This window comes from Macrosteles quadrilineatus, unplaced genomic scaffold (assembly GCF_028750875.1).
Source record: "Macrosteles quadrilineatus isolate MER2022 unplaced genomic scaffold, UCM_ALF_1.0 Scaffold_1__1_contigs__length_201487025, whole genome shotgun sequence".
Taxonomy (NCBI): Eukaryota; Metazoa; Arthropoda; class Insecta; order Hemiptera; family Cicadellidae; genus Macrosteles; species Macrosteles quadrilineatus.
Genome location: NW_026542594.1, coordinates 105,201,680 through 105,228,326, shown reverse-complemented (window position 1 = coordinate 105,228,326; position 26,647 = coordinate 105,201,680). Strand labels below are relative to the sequence as shown.

The following is a 26,647-nucleotide window of genomic DNA, read 5'->3' as shown; positions in this document are numbered from 1 at the left end:
TATCATACACCTATTCACTATGTTTTTATAAGTCAGAACATTCAATACTCAAAACAGAATCATACACAAATCAGGTCAAACGTTGAAATACCTTTTTTATAGTCACCAAAACAAAATGCATTTTTTCAATGTAACTTATTTAGGCTCCATGGCAAGAAATAGTTTATTAATCAATATGAAGCAACTGTTTCATGAAGAAACTGTCTATAGCTTCATTTAAATGGTTCTAACAGCTGTAGGAATTTTATTATTATTTATTGCCTTCTCTGCAAAAATGTAACAAATAAATGTTGAATATTTGAGGTTTTCAACATTTTTCACAAAACAAATATTTTTCTTAAACATAATGCTATATATGGTACCAAATAGAAACTCTCCTGGTTATTTTGGTGGTGGAACCACGCTGATCGGTAAAAGAATCACAGAAAAATTGGTGAACATACATAGAAAAAAAAAAACATTGCCACAGACAAATTGAGAACCTCCTCCTTTTGTTGGTAGTGGGGAAGTCGGTTAAAAAAACAGACCTCACAATTAATATAAGAGATCCTTATAGCACATGTCTCCAATTTTAGTATAACCAGCTGTTTCAAATATTAGTGTCAATTTTCAAGTAATCATCTGTTCAAATGTAAACAAACATTTTCTCCCTAAGAATAACATGGGAACTTTGAAGGCCACTGGGGCAGAGCCCTGATGGAATTCCCAAGTTTTTTTGTTTGATGGCAAAACTACATGCTAAGACCTTTCTAACGACACCTTGGACATGGTGATCGGTAGCACCACCGCTCTAAAACAATTATGACAAAAATATGCCTAGCGTATTAAATATATAGATAATATATGAAATAACATGAGTACCTACCCTTTTTTTAATTAAAAAAAAGGGTACTATATGTGTGTCCATCCGCATGATAACTTGAGTAATTTTTGTCTGATTTTGATAAAATTTGGTTTGAAGGTGTAAGGCGGGATAAACTTGAACGAGATCGCGAACCAGCATGATCGGACTATGGGAACGGGGGTTTACTGGGGGTTTTATGGGGTAAAAATAGGTTTTTCCCATTTTTGACTCATAAAACATAAAATTTAGCAATTTCTTTCCAAACCATTTTGTAGAGCTTAAAAAAACAAATACCAGTATATTGAAGTGTTATTACAGTATGCGCCTAATGGTTACGGAGAAAATTCCAAAAAAATTTAAATTTAAAATTCCCATGTTATTCTTATGGAGAACAAGTAAACTGTTGTAGTTATTTTACACTACAATTAAAACCAAATTTTATCAAACTGTGTCCCCCCCATTGCAAACGCAAACCTTGAGCACACTGCAATAAGCATTTTAAACTTATATGCCAACAGAACGGGCACTCCTGCTAGTAATCTATATATATAATACGCTAAGCTGATTTTTGTGAACAGAACTCCTCCCTCATTTTAGGAAGGATTTTAATGGTTAAAAAGTCAAAATAATGGCCCTGATCTGTAGTTTCATTTTTTGAAATCTATTAGTTTGAGCAGGATCATCCATCAAAGTTGGGTTTTCTCCCATAAGATTAACATGGGGGAATCCAAATATTTAATTGGAAACTTTGTCTCCACTAATTTGAGAGAACGGCTGGGCATAGAAACTTGGTAGAGGTGTCCAAAGAAAGGTCTTGGTCTCTAGATGAGTTATCAAAAGAAAAACGAAAAGAATCCCGTTGGGGCTCTGCCCCAGAATCCCTTAAAGATCCATCCACAGATTTGTTTACATTTTGATCAAATAGATAATACTTCTGAATTAAACAGCTGTTAATTCTTAAATTGTATTTTAAACAACACACGTTTATTGGGAGTAATTGAATTGTCCAAAAGAAGTATTTGCAGTGTTATTTGCTGATTTTAATATAGATTTTCTTCTGTATCATGCCATGTTTTGCAATAAAACGTTCCATTACGAAATCAGTTGGCAATCATTTTATAGTACAAAAAGACCATAAAATTCGTTAAAACTATTAAATCTATTATTTTAAAAATGGCGGCCATTTTCCAAAATGGCGGCAAACTTGAAAAGTGGAAAACTGTGTATTTTATGGTCTTTATGGAATGTGGATGCAATATTAAGACTTCTTTGACTTATTTACTCTTCGCATTTTTGCTATAAACCTACTTGTTTAGGAGCTACATGATGTAAAATGTACACCGGAAGTCATTTTTCCATAGGCTGTAACTCCTAAACAAGTGGGTTTATCGAAAAAATGTCAAGAAAAAAAAGTTTTTAAATTGCCTGTTCTATCCGAAAACATGATAAAATATAGGGTGTTCCGTAAGAAATTTCAAAGTTGGCCGCCATTTTGGAAAATGGCGGCTGAATTTCGAAAAAATAAAATCATATTTTTAACTGCCACAAAAAATAAAGGAATGTCCCCCATTTAAAGTTTTCTCTAATTCTTACCGTTTCCGATATCCCAATGGTGGCCTCCTTGAGTTGATCACCCTGTATATAAATGACCTACCAGCACATATTTCCATAAGGTTCGTACTATTTGCTGATGATACAAGTGTAATAGTTCAGCAAAAAAACCTGTCTGCATTAGAAAACACTTTGAAATTAACACTAAAGATCTGAAGAGATGGTTTGAATCAAATGGACTTTTACTAAATGAATGCAAATCTAACATTATGCAATCCCACATCAGAATTAACAATAACCACAAACTCAATGGAACGGATTTTAATGTCATTTGATAAATATAAATTTCTTGGGATTAATATAGATCAAAGTTTCAATTGGAAATCGCACATTCAATATTTGGTTAGTAAATTTACTTCTTTTTGGTTTGAAATTAAATGTATTCAAAATTCAGTGTCACTAGCAACATTAAAAATTATTTATTATGCTTATATACACTCTCTGTTTTGTTATGGAATTGTTCTGTGGGGAAACTCAGGGAATATTAGCAAAGTTTTTTAAAGTCCAAAAAAGTATTATTAGAGTGATGATAGGGGCAGAATATGGATCAAGCTGTTGTCGTTCTTTTAAGGAATTGACAATAATGCCATTGACTTCTTTGTACATCTATGAAACAGAAACAGTAAATTTTGTTCATTTAAATAATACACTTTTTGATGAATTTAGACCCACTCATAGTTATAATACCCGAAACCCATATCTGCTAAATTATCCAATTCATAAACACTCTCATTTTGAAAAAAACCCCATCTAAATGGGGATTTGTCTATATAATAAGATCCCCTCAAAAATGAAATCCTATACACCACAAAATTTAAAAATTGGACTAAAGCATTATTGGTGGAGAAATCAGTAATATGATTCTAGCAGAATCCCTAAATGACCGTGGCATTAATTGACCATTAGTTTAAGAAAAAAATATGACACAGAATGTTTTTAATTGTTTTTTTCTCTGATATTGCTTCAAGATCTTCATTTAAATTTGTCTTTTTTCTAACTTGTTTCAATTGGTAACTTTCTCTCAACTGTGCTGTTCTTGTTGTACTTTGTTGTAACTTTTTAGTTTTAGTTTTTATAACTTATTGATTGACCATGCATCTGTTCACCATTGCCTTATTTGTAATTGCAATAAAATACTTATGACTTATGGCTTGGATTTAGATTTTGTATAGATTGTATTTAGATTTTGCAGTAGGAGGCTAAGTGTAGACTCCTTCCAAGGTCCTGGTTACATTATTCAAAGTCAATTATAGATGAAAATATAAGCAGTATCTATCTTTGGGTAAAACCATCAGCATTTGTAATAGTAGTAAAAAGGTAAAGTTTGATAACAAAATTGTAGGTCTATAACATAGCAAATGGTATAAACATAAGTTTTTTCAAATATATAAAAATGTCCATTTAATTCTTTGTTTGTAAAAACAACAATTCTATTTTAAGGTCTGATACAATTGATGTAATTAATAAATTGTGGTAATTTAAAAGTCACCTTACAATAATATAATTCGAATTTCTGATGAATATAGTTTTTTGTAAACATCCTCACAATAAGTCTAAGGTCCTGTCTGATCAAAGGTGAAACTCACTAACAATCGGCCCAAGATCTGCCACAGACAGATCTCAGGTAAAGACTCTTGGCTCGGCTGTTGCACCCAACACCCTAACTTGGTCTCCAATGCTTAAAGAATTTATAGTTTTCTCTGACAGATTGGTGAAACATTTTTTTTTATCAGTTGTAAATAACTTGAGTTTCTCAGTGAATAACTTTTAAAATAAAATCACTAAACAGGGCAAAAAAGTAAGCAATTTATATCGTAATATATATTTATCACAAATTAAGTACAATGGTTACAAATAAACATGTTTATCACATATTGCACTTTATCAAAAGCCTGTGGATGATCTCATTAATTGATAAATTTCAGAGTATTATGAAAATATGACACACACAGTCTCTTAGTCAGCTGAATTTTAAATACAACAATATTTAACTTTGATTTTTGCTTATGTAAAAAGCAAATTAGGAGGAGTAAATTATGATAAGAAATTCTACGACTATCTGGTGACATACATAAATGAACAAATTTTTATGTCGGTAATTTGTAGAATGGAGTGTGTATATTAGTTGTATTGGTCACCTGGGATGGTTGGTACGTAATCAGCTGGCAAGTACCAGTCCACATTGCATATAATATATAATTTTGCCAAAATTGGTGTCTGGGAACAAACAAAACAAGCTCTGCCTGTATGCAGATGATGCAAACTTAAAAATTTGTAATCGACCAAAATAATTACTTTTGATATCATCAGTTATTGCTTAACACTACCAAAACCAGTCTTATTCAGTTTGGTACAAAACAACATAAAATTAATAATTTAAATTTTTAATCAGTATCAGTTGGTCTAAATAACTATGAAATTACCAAAATTGAAAATACTAAGTTTCTTGGTTTAACAATTGATAGTAATTTGAGTTGGGATCACCACATTGAAAAGTGGCTAAAAGGTTATATCGGGATTATTTGCTCTGTACAAGCTATCAAAAGTATGCAATCTAAAAACATTAAAAATTGTTTATTATGCATACATACATGCAATACAAACATCAATTTTGGAATCTGCAAGTATGGAGCAACGACTAAAAGTAATTTAGATCGTATTCTGATTTTACAAAAAAGAGCTTTATGAATAATGAGTAATATAAAATGGCGAGATACTCTCAAAGAGCATTTCAAAAGTTTTGGCATCATGACTGTTTATAGTTTGTACATTTATGAAGTGATCATGAATTGTAAGCTTCACTTTGATCAATTGGGCTTACTAGGGGAAAGTCATTCTTACAATACTAGAAACAGGCAAAACATATCAATGCCTATTCACAAACTAAGCTTGTACAGAGTATTTAATAGTTTTATAGTTTAATAATTAATAGTTTAATAGAGGAAAATTGTATAATAATTTACCCAAAAACATTAAAAAAGAGGTTAGTATTATTTAGTTTGAAAAATTTCTAAAGAATTATTTAATTTCAAGACCACTGTATTTATTGGAAGAATTTTAGTATGTTTAGTTTTTAATGTAGTCTTATGAAAATATTTTTGACGCAATTCTATGTACTAATTTCATGTACAATTACGAAATAAAGAATGTTTGAATTGAATTGAATATTATGTTACTACTTTATCGTTAAGGTATTCTAGTCAACCATAATCATCAGACCATAAAGCAGAGACTGGCAGTACCTATTCGGTTGTACAAATAATAAACTGTATCCTAAAAAATGTTATCTTTCAAGCAATAGATCTGAGGTTTAAAAGTAAAATATTTTTGTGACATGTAGCACCAAGTGAAAATTTCAAACTATGTCAGTTCTTAGTTGAAAGTTTAGCTGACAGCGACGTAGATATAAAACCAGAAACTGACCCCTGAATGGTAATTTATAATTATAATTTTGAAAGGTCATCCACTTTTTAATAATAGCTTGACAATACTAAATATAATACTGCAACAACAAAATCAAAATGCATTTTCCAACTTTTCCTTAAACCATTGACTATACAGAGTGTAAATGCTTCAACCCAGTGAGTGGTTAGAATACGTTATTTTAGTGCTATTTTGATTTGTATAAGCATCAAAAATAAATGTGCAACAATAAAACCAACTAGGATAATTAACTAAATAAATTACCTGTTAAGTTAAAATAAATAAAGTGTCAACACAGCTTTGGCAAACAAATTGTTCAATATTGTCATTAATCAGTAGGATGTTAACAAATATAAAAAATAACTAGTTCCCACTTACTTTTTTATATAGGGTGTCCCACGAAGGGGTTTAAACGTTTGATTTTATATTACGCGCCCATTCATGCACCGAACTTTTTTAAACTTTACACAGTTTACAAAGTAGGTTCTAAAAATATTCTGGAAAAATTTCAACTCCCTAACCTTAGTAGAAACAAAATGGCGGCATATTGAAAAACAATACTTTAAAAACATTAAAAAGGTATTTTTGGTTTTATAAAATATTTTTATTGTTACTTTCCAGGGCAATATGACTTTTAAATAAAAAAAAAATAGAACATAGCCTAATGGAAAACTATAAATAAATCAAATATCTAATAAATAATAATAATAAATAAATAACTAATAATAATTATGAAAGTAGTTTTTATAGAAAGCACATAGGTAAGTTTGTCAATATGCCACCATTTTGTTTCTACTAAGGTTAGGGAGTTGAAATTTTTCCAGAATATTTTTCGAACCTACTTTGTAAACTGTGTAAAGTTTGAAAAAGTTCGGTGCATGAATGGGCGCGTAATATAAAATCAAACGTTTAAACCCCTTCGTGGGACACCCGGTATATTTTTTTACAGAACTGTTGTTTAGAATAAGCTGACAAAAATCTCATAATCTGGAATGCAAAATTTAATGACAAATAAATGCAGTAATTGTGGAATTACAATGTTATATATACTGTACATTAATGTTTATTACCATCACCATAATAAGTTAATCTCTCTTCATCTATACAAACAATTTATTGGACGGTTCCTGTACAAAGTCTATTTCTAAAATATATACATTAGTTTATTTACATTATATTTTTAAGTTAGACAGTATAAGATTAATAATAAAGATTAAATGTCAAGAAATGTTACAAATGTTACAATATTACATATTGAGATTGTACTGCTTCCATTTGAAGACCAGCTTCAAAAAAATATATCTTGTATTCAATACACTTGGTTTATAACACATTTGTTTATAACATACAAAAAAAAAAAAAAAAAAAATAACAGAACTATGAAAAACAATAATTATGCCATGTATAAGTTCCAAGCCCAAACTTGACCAGGTCACTGATTGTTTCCTACTAGTATAGCCTCCAATTAACTCCTTTGCATTCTTTGGTGAGAAAAACTTCTAAAAGTCATCTAGCAAGAAGAATGATAGCTCACCGTAAAAGTAAACTGTATATTGATAAATTGTACACATACCTTTTTAAAAATGCTTTCAATTTCCAATATATCGCTAAGTACTGGGTGAGGAATTAAACATTTTCAAAGATCAAAATATGACATACCAAATTTTCTTTAAACTTCAATTAAAACTAATCTTATCAAACTTGAATATTAACAAGGGGATATTATTTTAAATTTACACCTACATCAATAATGTGGTAGCTAGGTAGATTTTGTGCTGATTGAAAGGATCTTCTTTATGTGACATCGATACCAAAGTTAGTTGAAATGTCTAAGGATTCAATAATTGGCCAGAGGGAGTTTTAAACCCAACCATTCCAAAAAAAAGAGCCTGAGCATGCTACATCCCTGCCACAACAAATGTTGAGAACTAGCCATGTTCCAGGCTCTCGCTGATCTCTCTACAATGTATATAACACCTAAGGCCAAATAATAACTTAAAAAAATAAGCTGATGCAATAATAATATACCCAATAGATATAAAAAATATCCCTTAACTTTATTTTATACAGCCATAATACTGTGAGAATAAACAGGACTTTCCCAATAATAACAATAAAGTAAAATAACAAACCACATTCAGGAACCAAGAATTAGCTTGGCATTATTATTATTACGCACCATTAATTCATTAAACAAAATTTTTCATGGAATACTGCATTGATTAGCCTATTTCATTATTTAAAAAGATGATTAATTTGTATCCACTTTATTAATACAACTGTGGTAATACTTGCTTAAGTACTCCTTATCACTGCGGCAAGACTAGTATTAGGTTTATGTTAGGTATTCTAAGAGAATAAACAAAAACATTATAACAGTAATATTTTGGAAAATTAACAACTAACTTCCACTCTACAAGTATGTTCTAAAACGTTTTATTTTAAATAATGTAAAGGGGTCAACTTAGATAATATTCGAAAATAAAATAATTAAGTTATTAAGTTACCCTCACTGAACTGTTCTCTGTCTATAAAATTAGACACACTTTCTTAAACCACAGAACAAATATTTTCCCTGATGTTTATTACCTATTTAAGACATGCCATTACAATCGCTACAGCGGCAATTCATTATTGATAGAAAAACTGTATTGTTCTTTTTAATTTTATAGTGTTGTCACTACCTCATTTTATGTTGGAACAACTATAAACCCGTTATTGAAAGTGGAAACTTAGTTCAAAGATCACTAAGATCAGTATTTCAAATATTCAAAGAGTTTAACTTTTCTGATCTTCTTGGGATCTTACTCATCCAAGTAACACTGAACTGTCATAATGGAGAATTAGTACTAAGTTTAATGTTATTTATTCAAAGTGGAAGTTATAATTTATTAGCAAGATTTTTGAAATGTGTTTTGTTGTTTAAGTTAAAAGAATAGTACGGTATATCTTTATCATAAGTCTACCCAACACGATTATTTTTGTTTCAGATAAGGTTATTAAATGCTCACAATTGAGTGTTGAAACACAAAACTAAAACATCTGAGATGTATTACATCAAGACATAGTTTAAAGCTGTTGGCTAATACCTGTGTGGCAAAAATAACAAAAAGTACTAAATATACTCAAAAATAACATAGTGACTACTCATTATAAATAATTAAATGATTGTGTATTTTTCAACGTTAAGTGTAATACTGTACTATATAGTTCTAAGTTCTATATAAATAAAATATTTATATATTTCTTATGAGATGAAAATACTAAACTATTTTCCAAATACTTTTCGACTTAGTAGAGTATGTTTGGTTACTTTGACCTGCGGGACGTAGGACTATCAGGAGGAGTGAGGGGGTGACGCTTTACTCCACTCTTCAACACCAGCTTCTTGAGTGGCCGAGGAGAGATGCCATGTTGATGAGAGTGGTCACCATCTCCTCCGGCGAACCACACCTTGGCTCCTTCCAAGCCTACAACAGTCCCATAAACTTAGGGGTGAAGATACTTGTTAAAAAATAAACAACTTCCTTTTTTCCACAAAATGTATATGTAGGCACTCTCTCTTTCTACTGACATGGGTAATATGATTTAAGAGGTAAAGTGGGTAAATATGACGCTTTGTGACTGTGTGATGTAGTTATATATATACCAGAGTGTTGAATTGTGTATAAATTGGCACAGTTCAACAGCAACATTAAATCAGTCAAAAACTACTAAACATACTGTTCATAACTGAGGTTTACCACCTTTCATCCTGTATGGCTCCGTAGGTCCCCGAGGATGGGAGTCTATCAAAGCAGCAGCCAGGTTAGAACTGTTAGACGAAGGTATCTGCTGCTCTACAGTGCGCATGCTCAAACCTGAAGCTCGTGTAGGCCCAGGACAGAATGGTGATGGGGTCTGAATGGGAGAATACACCTGAGCAGCAAACTCCTCGAACGTTGTGGAGTTCTTGTGGTTCTTCATCACCGTTTCTAATGAGCGAGAACGTTCCTCATAACTGAAAAAGTAAGTAAGCTATATAAACATACAAATTACTTGAGCCAACCAACTAGTGTTTCAGCTCTAAAGACTTAATTAAAAAAAATGAAATAGCTACATTAGAACTCCACTTATCCGAATCAATTGGGACCGTATCCCATTTAGATGGTAAAAAATTTGTGATTTTTACCGAGATTCAGCGTATCTACAAATATTTCATGACCAAAAAATTCATGCTTTTGCCTCTATCACGGAGGACGATTAAGATTAGCCTTGACTGCAGGAGATGAAGATTAAGTCTATAAGACCAAGGAAAAAAAGAACAAACTTGCTTTTACAAGTATGGAGATTAAACAAATCAAATACCCCCACTGCATCAAACTTTCGGACTTAGCAAATTTGTAGTTGTCTGATTGGATTTTTTCTCAAATAATTCCCTTAACTTGTCAGATTTTGTCCCTATTAAAAAAAAACAAAAAAAACAATAATTTCACTAGTACCTAGATTTGCCGCTACAGGGAAGGAAAAAGTGTTTCTCAAAGATAATGTTTGTAGCATTATAGATAGTATGAAATAAATTTTATATATTTACAAAATTTGATCAAAATATATCCATAAACAAGCAATTTACAACTGTTTACTTTTTCCTTATAAAAATAACATGGTAATTTTAAATGGAGTTTTTAAAATTTTATTCGTAGCCTTTACTTTTATTTCTAATTATTAGTTTTTTTTTAAGCTCTGGTTTAAATGAAAATCTTTGTTTATGTTTTAAGGGTTAACATTTAAAAACCCCATAACATTCCAAGACTCAATCTAGTTGGTTCGCGAACTCCAATTGTAATCATCTCTACTTGTTCATGCTAAATTTAATAAAAATCGGACCAATATTAATCAAGTTATCATGTACTGGGCACCCTGAAATTAATATATTTTCTAGGAAATATATTGACTTCTAGAAAATAAACTAATCTAGGGTTCACAGTTGTTTGAAATTTATACAATTTTGAACCAATAGTCTTTTACTTTTTGACCGCTGGGGACAATCAAAAATAAAAAGTAAATTGGTCCCAAGTCTAGGGTTTGCTGTACCACCTAAGAGGATAGTCTTCCATATAAGGATATTTGCTAAAAATAAGCAATCTGTTTTCATAAAAAATTAAATACAAATAGAAATAGATTGCTTTGTCTATGGAAGGTGAAAACGAATTAATTAAGGGAATAGATGGATTTTTCTACCGGATAATTTATTAATATCTGTTTAAACTCACTGATATTTCCTTAACACACATAAAATTAGTAAAATACACCTATACAATAAACAACGACCAGTTATAATAAAACTACTCACTAATGCTGATGAAAAGGTATATCGCTGCGCTTTGCCCGGGAGGCACTGATAGCAGTGGCACGGACCAGACCTGCTAGGGCGTGTTCTGACACAACCACCTCGTTGAAGAGAGGTCCAAAGTAAGGAACCTCAGGCTTGCGTGACACTTGTACTCTGAACATCCTGTGAGGCCGAGGGTACACCACTATCAGCACATCACAGAACTCTGTGGGTATGATGCCTCTGCGGTAGTCTCTTGAGTGTTCCGACCAAACAATGTGTACCTCATCGTTGCCCAGGTGTCTTGTCTGATAGAACATTTATGAATAAGGATTATATAGTGGAATATACAACTAAAATACACCTAATATAGGGATCAAATTTATTTAAGTTACTGTATGCTTTCAGTGCATTGGAAAATATAGCTTTAACTTAAACATCAAACACAATTAAAAATAACAAGAAACAAAACGATGAAGGGAAAAATAAGGTGATTTGTTCTTAAACAGAGACCAAGAAAGCAAATAATTTATCATACGGGTTTAATTATATTGAGGTGTAGCCTAATAAAAGCCTTAACTTATATTAAACTTATGTTAACTTTATTTCGAATACTTAAACAAGGTGCCTTTGCAATCACTAAGATATAGGACGTAACCTCAATCTCTACGGATGGAGCTATTTCAGTTTACCTCAGTTCCTGAAATAGGGTAGGTTGAGTTGAGATTCAGATTTATTTGCTGAGAAAAGGATCCAGAATAATTTAGAGTTAGAGGTTAGTTGAAGCTCGCAAGCCGCTCTGCACTGTTATTGGTTCAAAATGATGTCATCTGTATTTTGTGCGGTGTTGCTGCTTTCATTTCCAAACGAGCCACTCAACTAGTGACTACCAACTCACTTCTCAACAGTTGGATTTCAAAAATTCCAAATCCTGTTGTTGGTTGAGTTGAGTGTTGACGATTGACTCAACTCTCAACCATTTCAAAAATAGGGCCCCTGGTTGGGAATTTCTTTTGTAATTATTGTGTTCAGGCGTTATGTACAATAAAGCTTTTTCTATTGCCTATTATCTATGTATAGAGCATAATTATTCTCTTCCTCTTTCACTTGTCGTTGCGAAGGTATGGCGGCTAGTAAATATCCTTATGATATAAAAGAATGTACAAAAGCATAATACTTGTACCTTTTGTAGGAGGGCTTCGTGGTTAGATGAAGGCATCCGAGTGGAGACATGGAATATAACTTCTGTGAAAGATGTTGCATAATACGGAGCAGTGGAGCCTGTGGTCTTGTTCCTTTGAAGACCTCCCATGAAACCAGTATGCGACTCCAACTCCACCTGGTTAACATAGAGTTACTTGGAATTATCATTAAAACTGGGAATACACAACACTGCAAAAAATATATAAAAAGACAAGCTATATACATATATGTACTCATATAAAAACTGTTTTAAATATGTCATTCTTGGTAATATTTGACAATGATAAGGCAGATAGATCAGTTTTTAACAATTTATTTTTTTATGCATTAAAACCGTGCTGTATAATTTATTGATACTGTGATTGTTATATTTGTAATATTGTAATTACTGTAAGTGTTTTTGATTTTCATCTAACAATACAAGTGCAGTGCAGTGCAAATAAAGGAAATACCAATGTCATTCCGGACCATTAGTGAAATTATGTACTTTACCATCCTATCCCGAAAAACTCAAAATTTGCAGGTTCGAGGTTGGTTATATTTTAATGTTTCAGGTCATTTCCTCCAGTAAAAAGATCAATCTCCCATGGTCATATGGATTGTGGACATTGTCATCATCTACGGCAATCGCAGCAAAATTTTGATCATCTCCCGCAGTCTTGTAGACATCTTTATTGTCTCCCGCAATAATGGCAAGATACTAAACATCTCCTGCACGCATGTAGACACTCATAAAAGGTGTTATTCATAAAAGGCATGTAGACATCATCATCTCCCCCAGTCATAGAAGCGTCATTGTCATCAGGCAAAATTGTAGCAAAAGCATTAAATTTTTGATTGCATAATCTTTGCTGACGTTTCTGGTATCGGTATTGGCATAGACTTTTCAGAATACCGATACCAATGTCCAAGAAACGGTCGTATCAAGAACTGGTATCGAGAATCCACACATACTGTATGTCTCCATACAGACACAAACTGATAACTCTAGTCATTGTAGTCCGATTTGATTTTAATGAAATTTTGCATGAACATGAAGGGCTGGAGAAACTTGATTGAGTTAGCAAACCAGTAAGAAGGGGTAATCCTATCTTATCAGGTATCACCACTTATCCTACACTCATCCTTCACTCATATTTGGGTTATAATACGCACATAATGGCGTCCCCATCTTAAATAATTGATATAATAATTTATATAATTGTAATTGGAAAAGGGTTGTATGGGGTTAAAGAATACTTTTTCAAATTTTTACCTCTAAAACACCAAAATGCCTGATTTTTATTGGAGCCATTATGTAGGCCTAGCGCTTATAAAAATATCCCCGCCGCAGTAAACCTGCAGACTGCAGTCTAAGCGAATTTCCATTTTCCTGATTGGATTTTCACTAAAATATCTCCTAAAAGATGTCATATTTATTCCCTATTGACAAATGAGTAAATGACAATTCTTTATTGCACATAACATCTGTTACAATTATTACAAACGTAATACACAGACAGGTACATTGTCAAGGTTTCTAATAAATAAAGAATTCATATAAATAAGCTAAGATTTAGCCAGTAAGGTACCCCTAACAAAAAACTACAGCACAGTGTAACTGTTTGTGTAAGTAGATAAGAGAATGGGTGTCTGTTACCAAGAGTCGTTGAAAAATTCCTCAAGACTGTAATATGCGTTTTCTGCTAAAACTATTTTTATTTTATCTGTAAATTGTTCTAAGTTTAATTGCTTTAACGCATTTGGAATCTTATTGTAAATTTTTAACCCATATAGAGAGGTCTTGTTTCATATTTTTTTAATTGTGAGTGGGGTATTGAAAAATGTCTTGTCTTCGGGTGTTATATGAATGATTCAATGATTACTAAGATAATAATTTAGCAGCTGATTGTTGTATTGTTATTTCATTGATTTGTTCTTTGTTTACATGTTCAAAATTTACATTTGTGTTTAAAGTGTGTTCCTTATATTAGGTGTGTTTCTAAATCTAAAGTTGTGTGCTGATAATTATTAGTGAGTATAATGGTGTTTGCAAATTTCATAACCATTATTTTCCTAGAGTCCATTGTATTTCACAACGGGCTCTATTGATAGTCCTACTAATCCTACTAATATTATAAGTGAGAAAGTTTGGATGTATGGATGGATGGATGGATGTTTGTAACAAGTAAATGCGAAAAATACTAAACCGACAGTGTTGAAATTTAGTATGATGATAGTTCACATTCCCAATTAACATATAGACATATTAGACATTAGACATTATTTATTTGCACATAACATTCTTTTACATGTGATAACATATAGAACAGGTGCATTGTTAAAATTGAGCCTTGACTAGAAAAATGCAAAGTACAAAGTAACAGAAAAAAAACCTAGCCAAATAATGTTAATAGTTTAAGAAAATGTAATTTTATGTAATTTAATAATTCGTATATGTATAAGTCCTGTGAATGTTTGGATTTTTAAATTTAGAAAAAAGTTATTTACAAGGACTTCTGGGGTGGGAATTAGTGATAATTCGGAGGATTCTTTTCTGAAGTCTGAAAATAGTTTTTGTTGCAGTTGCCTGTCCCCACAAAATCACACCATACTTCAAGATGGATTCTACATACGTTTTACATAAATTTTAAGTACTTCAATGGTGACACATACTCTCAAGTGGACAGAGACAGATGATGTGGATCTAATTTTGTCTGCATAACATCATGATGCACCTCTCAGTTAATATTTCCATCTAGATGAATACCTAGGAATTTATTTGAATGGGCTAAATTGGAAAAACTATTTAATTCTCTTTCATTTCTGGCTGAAAATTGTCTAACTTGGGTTTTGTCAATATTGAGTTTAAAGCCATTTATTTTAAACAAATTTTCCATTTTTTTCATAACTTCTGTGAGGGATGTAAAAAACTTTTATCTACTATTTTTTTTATGATTGCAGTAGTATCGTCTGCAAACAGAATCAGATCTCTATTAAAAGCTTTAGGGAGGTAATTTATGTAAATTAAAAAGAAAAGGGGACCTAAAATAGAGCCTTGAGGCACCCCAAGCTTTATACATTCCCAATGCGAGAAATGCCTGGTTCCTCCATCAGAAATTACAGTTTATTTCTTCCGATCTGAAAGGTATGATCTAATAAAGGAAAGACAACTTCCTGAAATTCCATAGTCATGTAGTTTTTGAAGCAATAGTAAATGATTGATACAATCAACGCCTTGGATAGATCACAGAAGACACCAGCTGCAGTCTGTGACCCATCCATAGCCTCCGATACCTCATTAATAAAGTGTAGGCCTACAAGAGATGTATTTGTTCCAAGGGTTTTCCTTAAACCAAATTGATTTTGATAAAGCAGATTATTATTTTCAAAGAAACAAACTAATTGATTATTTATAACTTTTTCAAAGACTTTAGAAAATTTGCTTAAAACTGATATTGGACGGTAATTGTTGATATCTGACCTAGAGGCTTTTTTGAAAATTGGAGTTATTTGTGAGTATTTAAGTTTGTCTGGGAAGATTCCATTTGTCAAACACTGATTTATGATAATAGATAAGGGTTCAGAAATGAAATTGACAGCAGCTTTAATTAATTTGTTCCCAACCCACAGAAATTTTGTTATTTAGGGAAAGAAGTTTTTCACTTCGCACATACTAATCTGCTGCAGATTACTCAACTAAATTCCTCCATCTCTACAATAGTCTCAGTCGAACAGATTCATGAACTTTGCACGGTGGCCTTTGGTACATTAATGTTCAAAGCTGTTTTGGCAAAGAAAGTGTTAAATGCTCCAGTTACATCCTGAGGGTTACATATATCTTTATCGTTATTAATTAAAAAAGTTTTGCCATCAATTTTGTTTTTCATGTGACCAAGTTCTTTATTAACAACTTGCCAATCAGCTTTAGACTTATTTTCAGACTTTGCTATGTATTCACCATTTGCAATTATTTTTACCTTTTTTACTACTTTTTAAAAGAGTTTTTTGTACTGTTTAACATACATTAAAAACCGTCTATCTTTATCATACATAGCTTGCAAGTGGAGTTCCCTTTTCCTCACACTAGATATTTTAATCCCTTGTGTCACCCAATTCAAAACTGTTGGCTTACATTTACGAGTTTTTTTCAAAGATTTTTGAGGAAACACATGATTGAATGTTAGTAGGAATTGGTGCAGAAAGTTGGAATAGTTTTCACTCGGTCTCAAGCTAATAAATTTTTTCATTTGAAAATATTCTTCTATAGAAGGTGCCGGATTATTTATGACACAGCTAATTTGAACCAAATAGCAACAAAAAGCTGTGGTACACAATGAGAACTTTACATTTTTCTATGGTTTAGGTGCAGTTGTAGAACATTATGGCTATGGTAATGTGCTATACTATAACATACCATATAGTTTAAAAGAACCAAATTTTCTTAAACCGTGTCTTCTCCCATAACTGCAAAAGACATTTTATACTTATATGCCAACCCTGAACGAAGGACGGGTACTCTGCTAGTAATTTTATAAGTGAGAAAGTTAGGATGTCTGGATGGATGGATGTTTGTGAGAAGTAAACGCGAAAAATACTGGTCGGATTGGGCTGAAATTTGGTGTGATGATAGCTCATATTCCCGATTAACATATAGACACATTCTTATCTAAAAAATCCTTTCGAGCTCTGCCCCAGTGGTTCTGGAGTTTCACATGTTAACCTTATGTATTTATATATAAATGGAATAAAAGAATTTTGTCAGCTGTTTCAACTACACAAGTTGGTTCTGATATTATAGCTATTTACATTACAAGTGTAGTAAGAGCGTTTTTACATCATGCAGGTGAATGTTGTGCAACGAGCGGAAGCGAGTTGCATAATTCACCTAAGAGATGTAAACACGCTCTTGCGCAACGTGTAACGTACAAGATTTTACCTGACCCGACAATATACATGGGTTTACGTACAAAATTTTTTATTATCCATTTCACTCATCGTCTAACAGTAACGTTCTTTTACAAACAAAAGCTAGGTTAGGAAAATACTTTAAAGCATAACAATACAATAACATTCAAGCGCACAGCTGATTTCTAGCGTTGAACGTTGATGCCTCCATAGAGGTATATTTTTTTAAGTTAAGCACTCAATGTTATTTAAATGGGTTTCATTACATCACCGAGTGAGTTTTTTTCAACTTTACATCACTCGAGAAGTAAGGAAGTTGTATCACGCTTGGGATAGGGAAGTTTAACATGGCGGGTTAGGTAAAATAGTATTAAAATGTTGTAAGGTTTACCAACAGGGTAGCACTATTTATTTTTTATGCATTTGACAACATCTAATTTGAACCAACTAGCAACAAAAAGCTGTGAAAAATGACGATTTCACTTTTTTTTTGTTTAGGGGCATTGGTAGAACATTATAGCTATGGTAGATGGGCTATACTGTAGCATAGCGTAAATTTAAAGAACCAAATTTCTTAAGCCGTGTCCTCTCCCATTGCAAACGGAAAGCACAAGTATAACTGCAATAAGAATTTTTTATACTTAAAGCTGGGTTTTCCTAGACGCAGAGTCGGCCAGCGGAGAGAGGAACGCGGAGAGCGGAATTGAAATTAACATGGCATTCCGCTCCGCTGCTAGGAAAACAGTAACATTAAATTACCTAAGACAAGCTGAGTCCGCTCTCCGCGTTCCTCTCTCCGCTGGCCGACTCCGCGCCTAGGAAAACCCGGCTTAAACGCCAACCCCGTACGAAGGACGGGTGCTAGTTGTACTATATTTCCATTTAATTTATTCACACTTGTTTTGAACTCATATTGATGATCTAGGCCTATACATCAATTTTGATCTCCATTTACTGCTCTTTTTGACTGCTATGTTGAATAAAAATTATAAAATTGTTTAGCTTAAGTTATAGTAAGTCAAAGTAAAAAAAAGTTTAAAACAAAGTTTAAGTTTAAAAAATAATTTATTTTTCTTCAAAAATAATTTTGTTGGTCCCAATTTATTTTGAAAATTTTTAAATCTTACTGTACAGTATACCATTTTATAGAGAATCCATTCATGCACAAAATTTAAAAAGTACATGGATACCTCTTAAATTTATGTATTTGATATGATATTTTATATAAACTACTGAATTTTCCTTTGAAATTAGCTCGGCAATCTATCTATGCATAAGAAATAGGCATGACACTGCGGCACCCAAAGGGTTAAAACCATTGGAGGGGTCCCTTTAATTGAGGCTAACAAAATTTGTTGGGGGGATTTTAAATCAAGAACTTTCGTTCAAGTTTGCTGATAGGTGTTTGACTTGCAGTTCTCTCAAAAGTTTTTGATCCATATAGCTTTATTATGTAGATACTTAAATAAAACTCCAACCAATTAGGCAAATTTAAGTTCGCTTAGTCTGCAGGTTTGCTGCAACAGGGGTATTTTTTTATGTATCACCCCAATAAACATTATTTTGTCCTAGACTGACCTCCCACGCAAGAGCAGCTATGAAGTCCTCATATGCTTGACTGCCTCCAGTATTACTCAATATAGAGTTTTTATCCTCCTGGCCAGGAGCTATGTAGATGACAGCAATTTTGTGGGTTTCCCGACACCTCTGAAAAATGTTTGATTTTTAGAGATGCCAAGGACAACTGGATAACAAAATACTTATTATATAGATCATGAAATGTTGTTACTATTGAAAAAATTACAGTACAAAGGTAGCACAAATTACTAGGGTATTCAGGCATGGAAACAATAGAGAACATGGGTCTCATCACTTCTTGGAATTGCCAGGAGATAATGTCCTCGCCCACCAATTTTCACAACAGTACATTCCCAATTAACCGAGGTTGTTGGGACCGAGACTACCTCGGTTACCAAAAACCTCGGATAACTTGGAGGTGGTGTAGATTTTGAGGATAGAGTTTCGGTAACTTATTATGAAGTCAAATACCTGTTAAAAATATCTTTAAACAACACATAGCGAATGATAAAAGAGAAATGATAATAATGTAATTTTGATGTAAACTTTTTTCCAACTAACGTAGAATTGTTAAAGAAAAAAATGACACAACAAACATGTTCAACACTTTTTCAATTGTCTTGAATAACTTTTAACACAGTGGCCTATTATTAGAATTATTATAAACCAAAACACTACATTATTTAAAACAAAACACTAAGGTGGATCTTTCTGGTTTAGAAGGCATAAAATTATATTTTTTAAATTTGACCTGATCTATAACTTATGTCTGCATCAAAACATAGAAATGCAGAAGACTGACCGACACTGCTATTGTTTATGTTCTGCCGACGACTTGTCCAGTCCACTTAGTTTTCCATTGTAGCAGTCAAATGAAGAGTTAGAATTGAAATTAGAAAACACACAGACAATTTCAACAAAGACCAAGGACTTGATCTTAGTAACAATTGGATGCCAATTTTAAGCCAAATAAAAGTAAAGTGTGTTCATGAAAGTTCTGGAAGTATTGAGGCACGAGGGTTACAGCGGTCAGCAAACGCCGGGGAAAACACGCGGGCAGTAAACAGGTCAGCCCCTCTACACATTCCTGGGATGTCTAATCCCCACCCCCCCAGATATAACCTGCAACCTTGCCTATCTGTAAGCACCACTTGATTTTTCATCTGTGCGGAGTCAAGTCGCCCTGATAATGGCACTCTGTTTCGAGGCCGAAACGTCAGTGAGTGTTAGTGTTTTGTCGTTTTTGACACGGTCGTCGCCAGAAGACCACGATTCTACTTTAAGTGACCGTGGAAGACTATCCAGGAAAAAGATTAGCCATGTTGGAGGAAATTGCCCACTTTTGAAAAGCTACTGCGGCCAAACAGCTAAGCCGATTTTAACATATTCTAACACCAGTCAACACATAATTTACTGCGCTTAAGAAACAATGAAACACAAATGTCTGTATGATGTATCGTTTAAGAGTTACAAGTGAAAAACTAAAAAGTGCACGGTTTTCATAGTTTTTCAACTCCCAAAACTTAAGCAGACGTCGGAATCCGTCACAAAATCGCAGGACTATTATTTAGGACTCCATAAAGGTATTAAAACACTTTCCAGCTTTAGAAGATTTTTTATGGAGCACGACAATTTTTGGTCTAATTTGACTGATTAAAGCAACATAAGGTCGCTTTGGAATTAACCATTCAACTTCAAACATATAATTTTTTGTACCCACTTGGGATTTTAAAATAATACTTTATTTAAGTACAATTTTCCTTATGTCTTACTTGGGTATCAAGATTCCTTAGCTCTCTAAGCAATTTTTCACTCTTCTCCAGCAAGTACAGTTGTGCTCGACGCTCCCAGCCTGCCAAGCCCAGTTGAGAGAACAGCAAGCGGCAGTGTTGGAACGGAGACTTGGGCAGACGACTCTCCAGCCTTCTACATCTCTCAGCCTGCATTCTGTATATCAGATATTATAATCAGTAAGCTTTCAGCCTGTCAAGTTCAGTTGAGAACACTAGAGGTGCCCATTCCCCCCCCCAAATCCAGAGGCGCGATTCCCCCCCCCCCCAAGCTAGAGGAGCAGTTCTCCCCCATTTTACACTGCCCTCTATTTAAACCTCCCCCCACCAATTTACTTGGCGATTTAACACATAAAACGAACATTTCAAGTATTTATAGTGTGTATACAGTAGGGTGGTGCAAGGGCCTATCAGCTACCTGGGACAGTTCCTATCTCCCCTCGGCGCATGCAGCCGTTTCTTAGACAAATTTTTCACTCAAAATTATTCACAATAACCATGATATGCTGGATATAAATGATGGTCACGAAATTCAAAATTACTGCGGGAAAAGAAAATTTATTAATTACTTTGGAAGTTTGATATATATAAAGAAATAAAAACTAGGGACAGCACACAAATTATGAATGAAAAACTCAATTATAAATTTAATTACATTTTCAACATTCTCCTCCGTCACTACAATAGTCCAATATCAGCTGTTGATAACGCAGACGACAATCCAGAGTCCATGTCGGTCGAGTCCTGATTCAGATATGATGATTAAGATTTCCATAAAATCATTCTATTATACATATAATTTAAACAATGTTCAAAACATATCATTGATTTTTTCTTGACTTTTGATTACCATATTTTTTAAAATCCCGAGCAAAAACTTGGTCCATTCTCCATGTTACTACACCGTTTTCCCACGGTACCTTTGTCAACATATGTTGTCACTCGCGACGCGGCAAGATCACCAACGATCGGAACAAATCACTTACCGAGAAAATCCCGTATCAAATGTAGGGGTGTCTGAAGCAGCAACAAATTTTGAATTCAAAGCAACAATTTGATCCAAAAAATTTTCAAATCAAATCGATACAACTCGATTTCAAACAACATGGCATTTTTCTATTCATATTTGCCAATGGAGTTAAGTATTTGTTTTAAATCATATGAGAAGAACCAGTATTGCTGGAAATGTCAGAGAGCTGCTTGCCTATTTCATAATCTTTAATTGCGGCATCATATTGTTAAGCATGCTACCTATTTTATATTATTGATTTTACAAATAAAGATATGTTTTGGTGTAGACAAATAATAAACTTTGTAAGATTTACTAGCTTGTACCCACAGCTTTGCCTGCCATAACCATCTGACATAAGAACATAAGAAATAAACAGAATATTACAATCTAAATCAAAACTGTTGACACAAACAACAGTTAACAAATAACTTTACAATGTTTTACTTGAATTCACTAAAACATCACCAACTGTACCGATAACCCCATTTTCGTATGGATGTAATCAAAATTGAATCATGGCCATCTGTTTTGATGTAAACAAAATGTAAACTTGAAAAACTTCACCAGGTGATTGACAATAGAATTCAGCACAAACTCTGAAATTTTAAAAGCCTATAGGACAAAGGGCTTTTACGGAATATCATCCAAACCAGCAAAAGGCACATCTAGAGGATAAGAGCTTTAAATTGATACCCAATATGCCTATACAAATAAATATTTAGTGGTCGATTTGCTGCACACAAAAATCCAACAAATTCTTTTAATAATATAGATACTGAATCTTTCAATTGGTTTACATTGATAAAATAATCAGAACTACAAATTATACATAACTTGTATGGCTAAGCAATGTCTCAGTGAATAACTTATATAATTAATGTCAACTAGTGTACATGTTGCTCGAATTCGAGCAATTGCAAAGTATTACAGGAGTTATTTCAAAACGAATAACAGTCATATTTACAATGAGTTGAAAAGAGTCAGCTCAAAGATTACCGGTGTGTAACTCAGACCATGTTTATCTTCGTTATTGATAAACCTAAAGCATTCCGGCCGGTTTTCTCCTTCTCAAAATGCCTCGCTGTACAGGCAACACAGGTCATTGATAGAGGGCCAATTGAGAACGAAAAGTCGTTTTGGGGTAGTGTTAGGGCGCATTTGTAACCTAATATTTGAGATTGTCCAGGGTCAGGTGCTGACTGTGATGAGTAAAAGTTACGCGCCACTGTTCTGTAGCTGCGGTCGTTATCACGATTACGCCTCCTGTCTATGTTTCGTTGTCGTCGCGTCGGAGGTATTTAAAATAAAATAAAAAACAACAAATAAACAAATTATAGCTACACAAAACAAACTTATAAATTTAAAAAAATATATAATTTCTAAATTATAAGTTAAAAATTATAAATGCACAAATCATGCTAACACAATTCGTCATAGTGACACAAAAAAACGATAAATACACAAATTTAAGATACAACCATACCAACATGATCCATCTTGGGGGTTATGTTTACACAAACTCAAATAGTAAATAAATGTACTCAATGGGTTTCATTGAATTTAAAAATAAATAACAGCAATTAAATAATACAGCTGATCAAAATGTAAACAATTATGTTCTACATAAGGACAACATGGGAACTTTCAAAGCCACTGGGGCAGAGCCCAAGGGACCTTTTCAAAAATGTAAGGCCAGTTTGCAAATCTACGCGACACGCTCTTTCCAATAAGCCGTCAATCGATAAAATCGGTTAAGAAATGGCGGAGGAGTTCAACCGACAAAGTTTCATGTAGCGTATTAATTATATAGATAACTTTGCATATGAATACTGATTTAATACCATATACAGGATGTTCAAAAAAGGTGGGGACATATTTTACCTAGTGATTCCTTGGGTCAAAATAAAGAATAAAACAAAAAACATTTTTCCAAAATCGCTTCGTTAACCAAGATATCTGCCATTTTGTATTTTTTACATAAACATTTTTATCTTGGATAGGAATTTTATCAACCGATCAGATCTTTATGACACTTGGTGTGTATGTTAAGGTACAGATAAGTCATTTAAGTTTCACACAATAACGGAAGAACACCTCACTAAAGTGGTCCTTTCCTTTGAAAACAAGTACTCTGCAGGTGTTGATGAAATTCCAATCACCATAGTTAAAAAATCAATACACATTATCCAGAAACCACTTACACATATCATAAACTCTTCTCTAATTTCAGGAATCTTTCCATCAAAGTTAAAATTGGCTAAAGTAATCCCCATTTTTAAAAAAAGGTAATAAAACTGATCCCTCCTGTTACCGCCCTATCTCTCTCTTACCTGTTTTTTCAAAAAATTTTGAACGCATTGTTTACATTTAGGTCTATAAATATCTGGAAAATAATCAACTATTTGATAAAGAACAACATGGCTTTCGGCAGGGCAAATCAACACACACACAGCTGGTATTGAATTCAGAGAATCTATAATAAATGCTGCTGACAGAGGAGAAAATGTTGTAGGAATCTTTTTGGATCTTAGTAGGGCATTTGATAGCGTGTCACATAGTATATTGTTGACTTCACTCAAAGAAATGGGAATCTATGGAAAATAGCTTGCATGGTTTACATCATATCTAGAAAATAGAAAACAGCAGAAGTCACGTTGCATCGTGATAACTGCGACACAGCGGATAACTAGTAACTCGTTATATTATGCAGAAAATTACTCTTGGGTGTTGTAACATGACATCTGTTGTAGGTTATGTATATGGCACTGATATATTGTTTTTTTTTGTTATATGAGATTATAGATTTCTGATGTTTCATGATCAATGTTACTCTAGTGTTAGGAATTGAATATATTTACGAGAGTGTATGCATATGTTAACTATAAAATATGATATTGTTGTCTTTTGTATGTAACTTATACTTTTAAACATGATCTTTACTAATTGAACCTTAATGAATTATGTTTGTAATAAGGGACCATGTACCAAATTATCAGTATATCTTTATCCGCCTTTTATGCTCCTATATCCGGTTTTGCTGTTGAGGGTTAGGCAAGTTATAGTAGGTAGAGTAGGCCCCGATAGGACCTGCACCATGTATATATTCATAATCTAACTTGTAATTATTGAACTGGTCAGCTAGACTAGACCTTATATGATTGTTTATTTCTATTTGCTTTATAATGGTGCAGTTGATAAATGTTATTTAGCTCAACCCTTGGAAATACTTTGTAATTTAGCTAGGCAAGGTCCCGCAGATTCCGATACCCCGAGCGTTCGTGAATCATCGAGTTGCTGTTACTACAGACAATTTAAGTGAATGCCAGAGTGTGTCTCCAAATGAAAAATATACACGCCAAGTGATGTGAAGCCATAAACAATTCTGTTCCCGTCCAAGGACATGATGCATACCTCACTAGCAGATAGCCAAAGACTTCAAGACCACACCAGTTCTGCAGTGTTATGAACAGGGAGGAGGAGTTAGTGAAGTGTAGTGCAGATGAAACTGCCTTTTGAAGCAGCTTACAGAGACATGTCACCCTGATGTTCTAGAAAGACTGCCACGTTTACACACCCAGAGCTGTCATGTTCTACCAGGACGAGACGAGGACTTCTTCAGAGAGAGATCTGCAGCCACCCCTAGCAGATCTTCAAGCAGGGGGAGTGTGACGTGGGGCCCATATCCCACGCAAGTCGAGGGGGATGCTGGGGCAGACTGCTGAGACAGCATCCTCGAGCCTTGGTGCTTGGACGACGACAGAGGCAGTGAGCTGCGAGACACGGGACCGAGAGGGTCAGAAGACGCGTCGTCACGCGGTCGGTGTTAGGGGTCGGTCGGAGCCTTGGTCTTAGATCAGGGAATAGTATTTATGGTTTTGTTAGTGTTTAAGATAGGGAAGTTCGTTTTGATTTTAAATAAATAGTTCGTTGGTCTGTTAATTGTTGCGTGTTGTTTTATAGACCTCTCATCCAAGCGAAACCCCCCCGCACCCCTTTAGAGAGGAGTGACGTGACAAAGCCTATAAAGTAACCGTCAATTTTGACGGGTTTAACCTAGTCAAATAGTTATAAACAATTAATCAAGTAGTATTAACATTCAAGTAAAGTGTTTTAGTTCAGTTATTGAAAGGATTCAACAGCTGATATGATGACAAGTCCAAAGTTCACTGCTGGCCACTTCCGCCACAGTCAGTTCAGTTTAGACTCACCTCTCACATAGTGCTTACCTTTTGGTTTTGCTCATATTAAATATTTTAATCTTTCTCTCTCTCATACCACAACAATTGCATTATTTCTCATTTAAATTGTAATTTAAAGTCTTTAGTACCAAGTGTCAAGCAAGGATCCAAGAAGACTAGGTGAACCTGTGCGAATTCGCACGAATAATAGATTAGGATGTTTTAAATGTTTGAATTAAATGTATTTTGTATTAAAACTAATCAATGATGATTAGGGGTCTGCGGTGCACCGAAAAAGTCGGTAAGGTACAAGCTTAATTACCGTCATCGGTTCGGTACAGCATTTTACACGGTACAGCCTTATTATAATAACAAATTACTTTCAGTTTACTGTAGTCAACGACAGTTGGTTCCAAGCACATAAAAGTCTTATCAGATGTTTGTTTACGATCTTCATAATTTATTACTAGGGTGATGATGCAATAAAAACCCATTAGCAGTCCCAAATCCATTAACATTTTATCACGACAATAATTGTTGTATTCAAGTACTTCCAAGAACTGTTGAGTTTTATCACTTTTATTTCTTTACGACCTTCTCCAATTCTATTTTATCATAAAAATAATAGTTTTATGATGACTGTTAAATGTTATCTCTAACTCAGTCAGTATTTTTGTTGATATTCAATTTGCCGCTGGCCATTGCCTACTGCCATAAAACTGTTTATGGCTACATATTAAACATGTAACTAATCTACAATCTTATTTTATAAGTTAAAATATTTGTTATAGCTATTTTAGCTTTCTATTG

The 26,647-nt window shown here is 33.4% G+C and overlaps 1 protein-coding gene across 1 annotated transcript in view; it reads right to left on the bottom strand.

The window, feature by feature from the left end:
- Positions 1-5,038: 5,038 nt before the first annotated feature.
- The window catches only part of LOC129004524 (probable Rho GTPase-activating protein CG5521), a 247,406-nt gene continuing 225,797 nt past the window's right edge, over positions 5,039-26,647 (bottom strand). Inside the window, exons 33-38 of the mRNA XM_054433140.1 lie at positions 20,630-20,804; positions 18,858-18,986; positions 12,373-12,528; positions 11,211-11,497; positions 9,625-9,878; positions 5,039-9,348 (exon numbers count right to left, since the gene is read on the bottom strand). Of these exons, the coding sequence (XP_054289115.1) occupies positions 9,188-9,348; positions 9,625-9,878; positions 11,211-11,497; positions 12,373-12,528; positions 18,858-18,986; positions 20,630-20,804 (1,162 nt within the window). The 3' untranslated portion in view covers positions 5,039-9,187. The remainder of the gene's footprint in view (positions 9,349-9,624; positions 9,879-11,210; positions 11,498-12,372; positions 12,529-18,857; positions 18,987-20,629; positions 20,805-26,647) is intronic.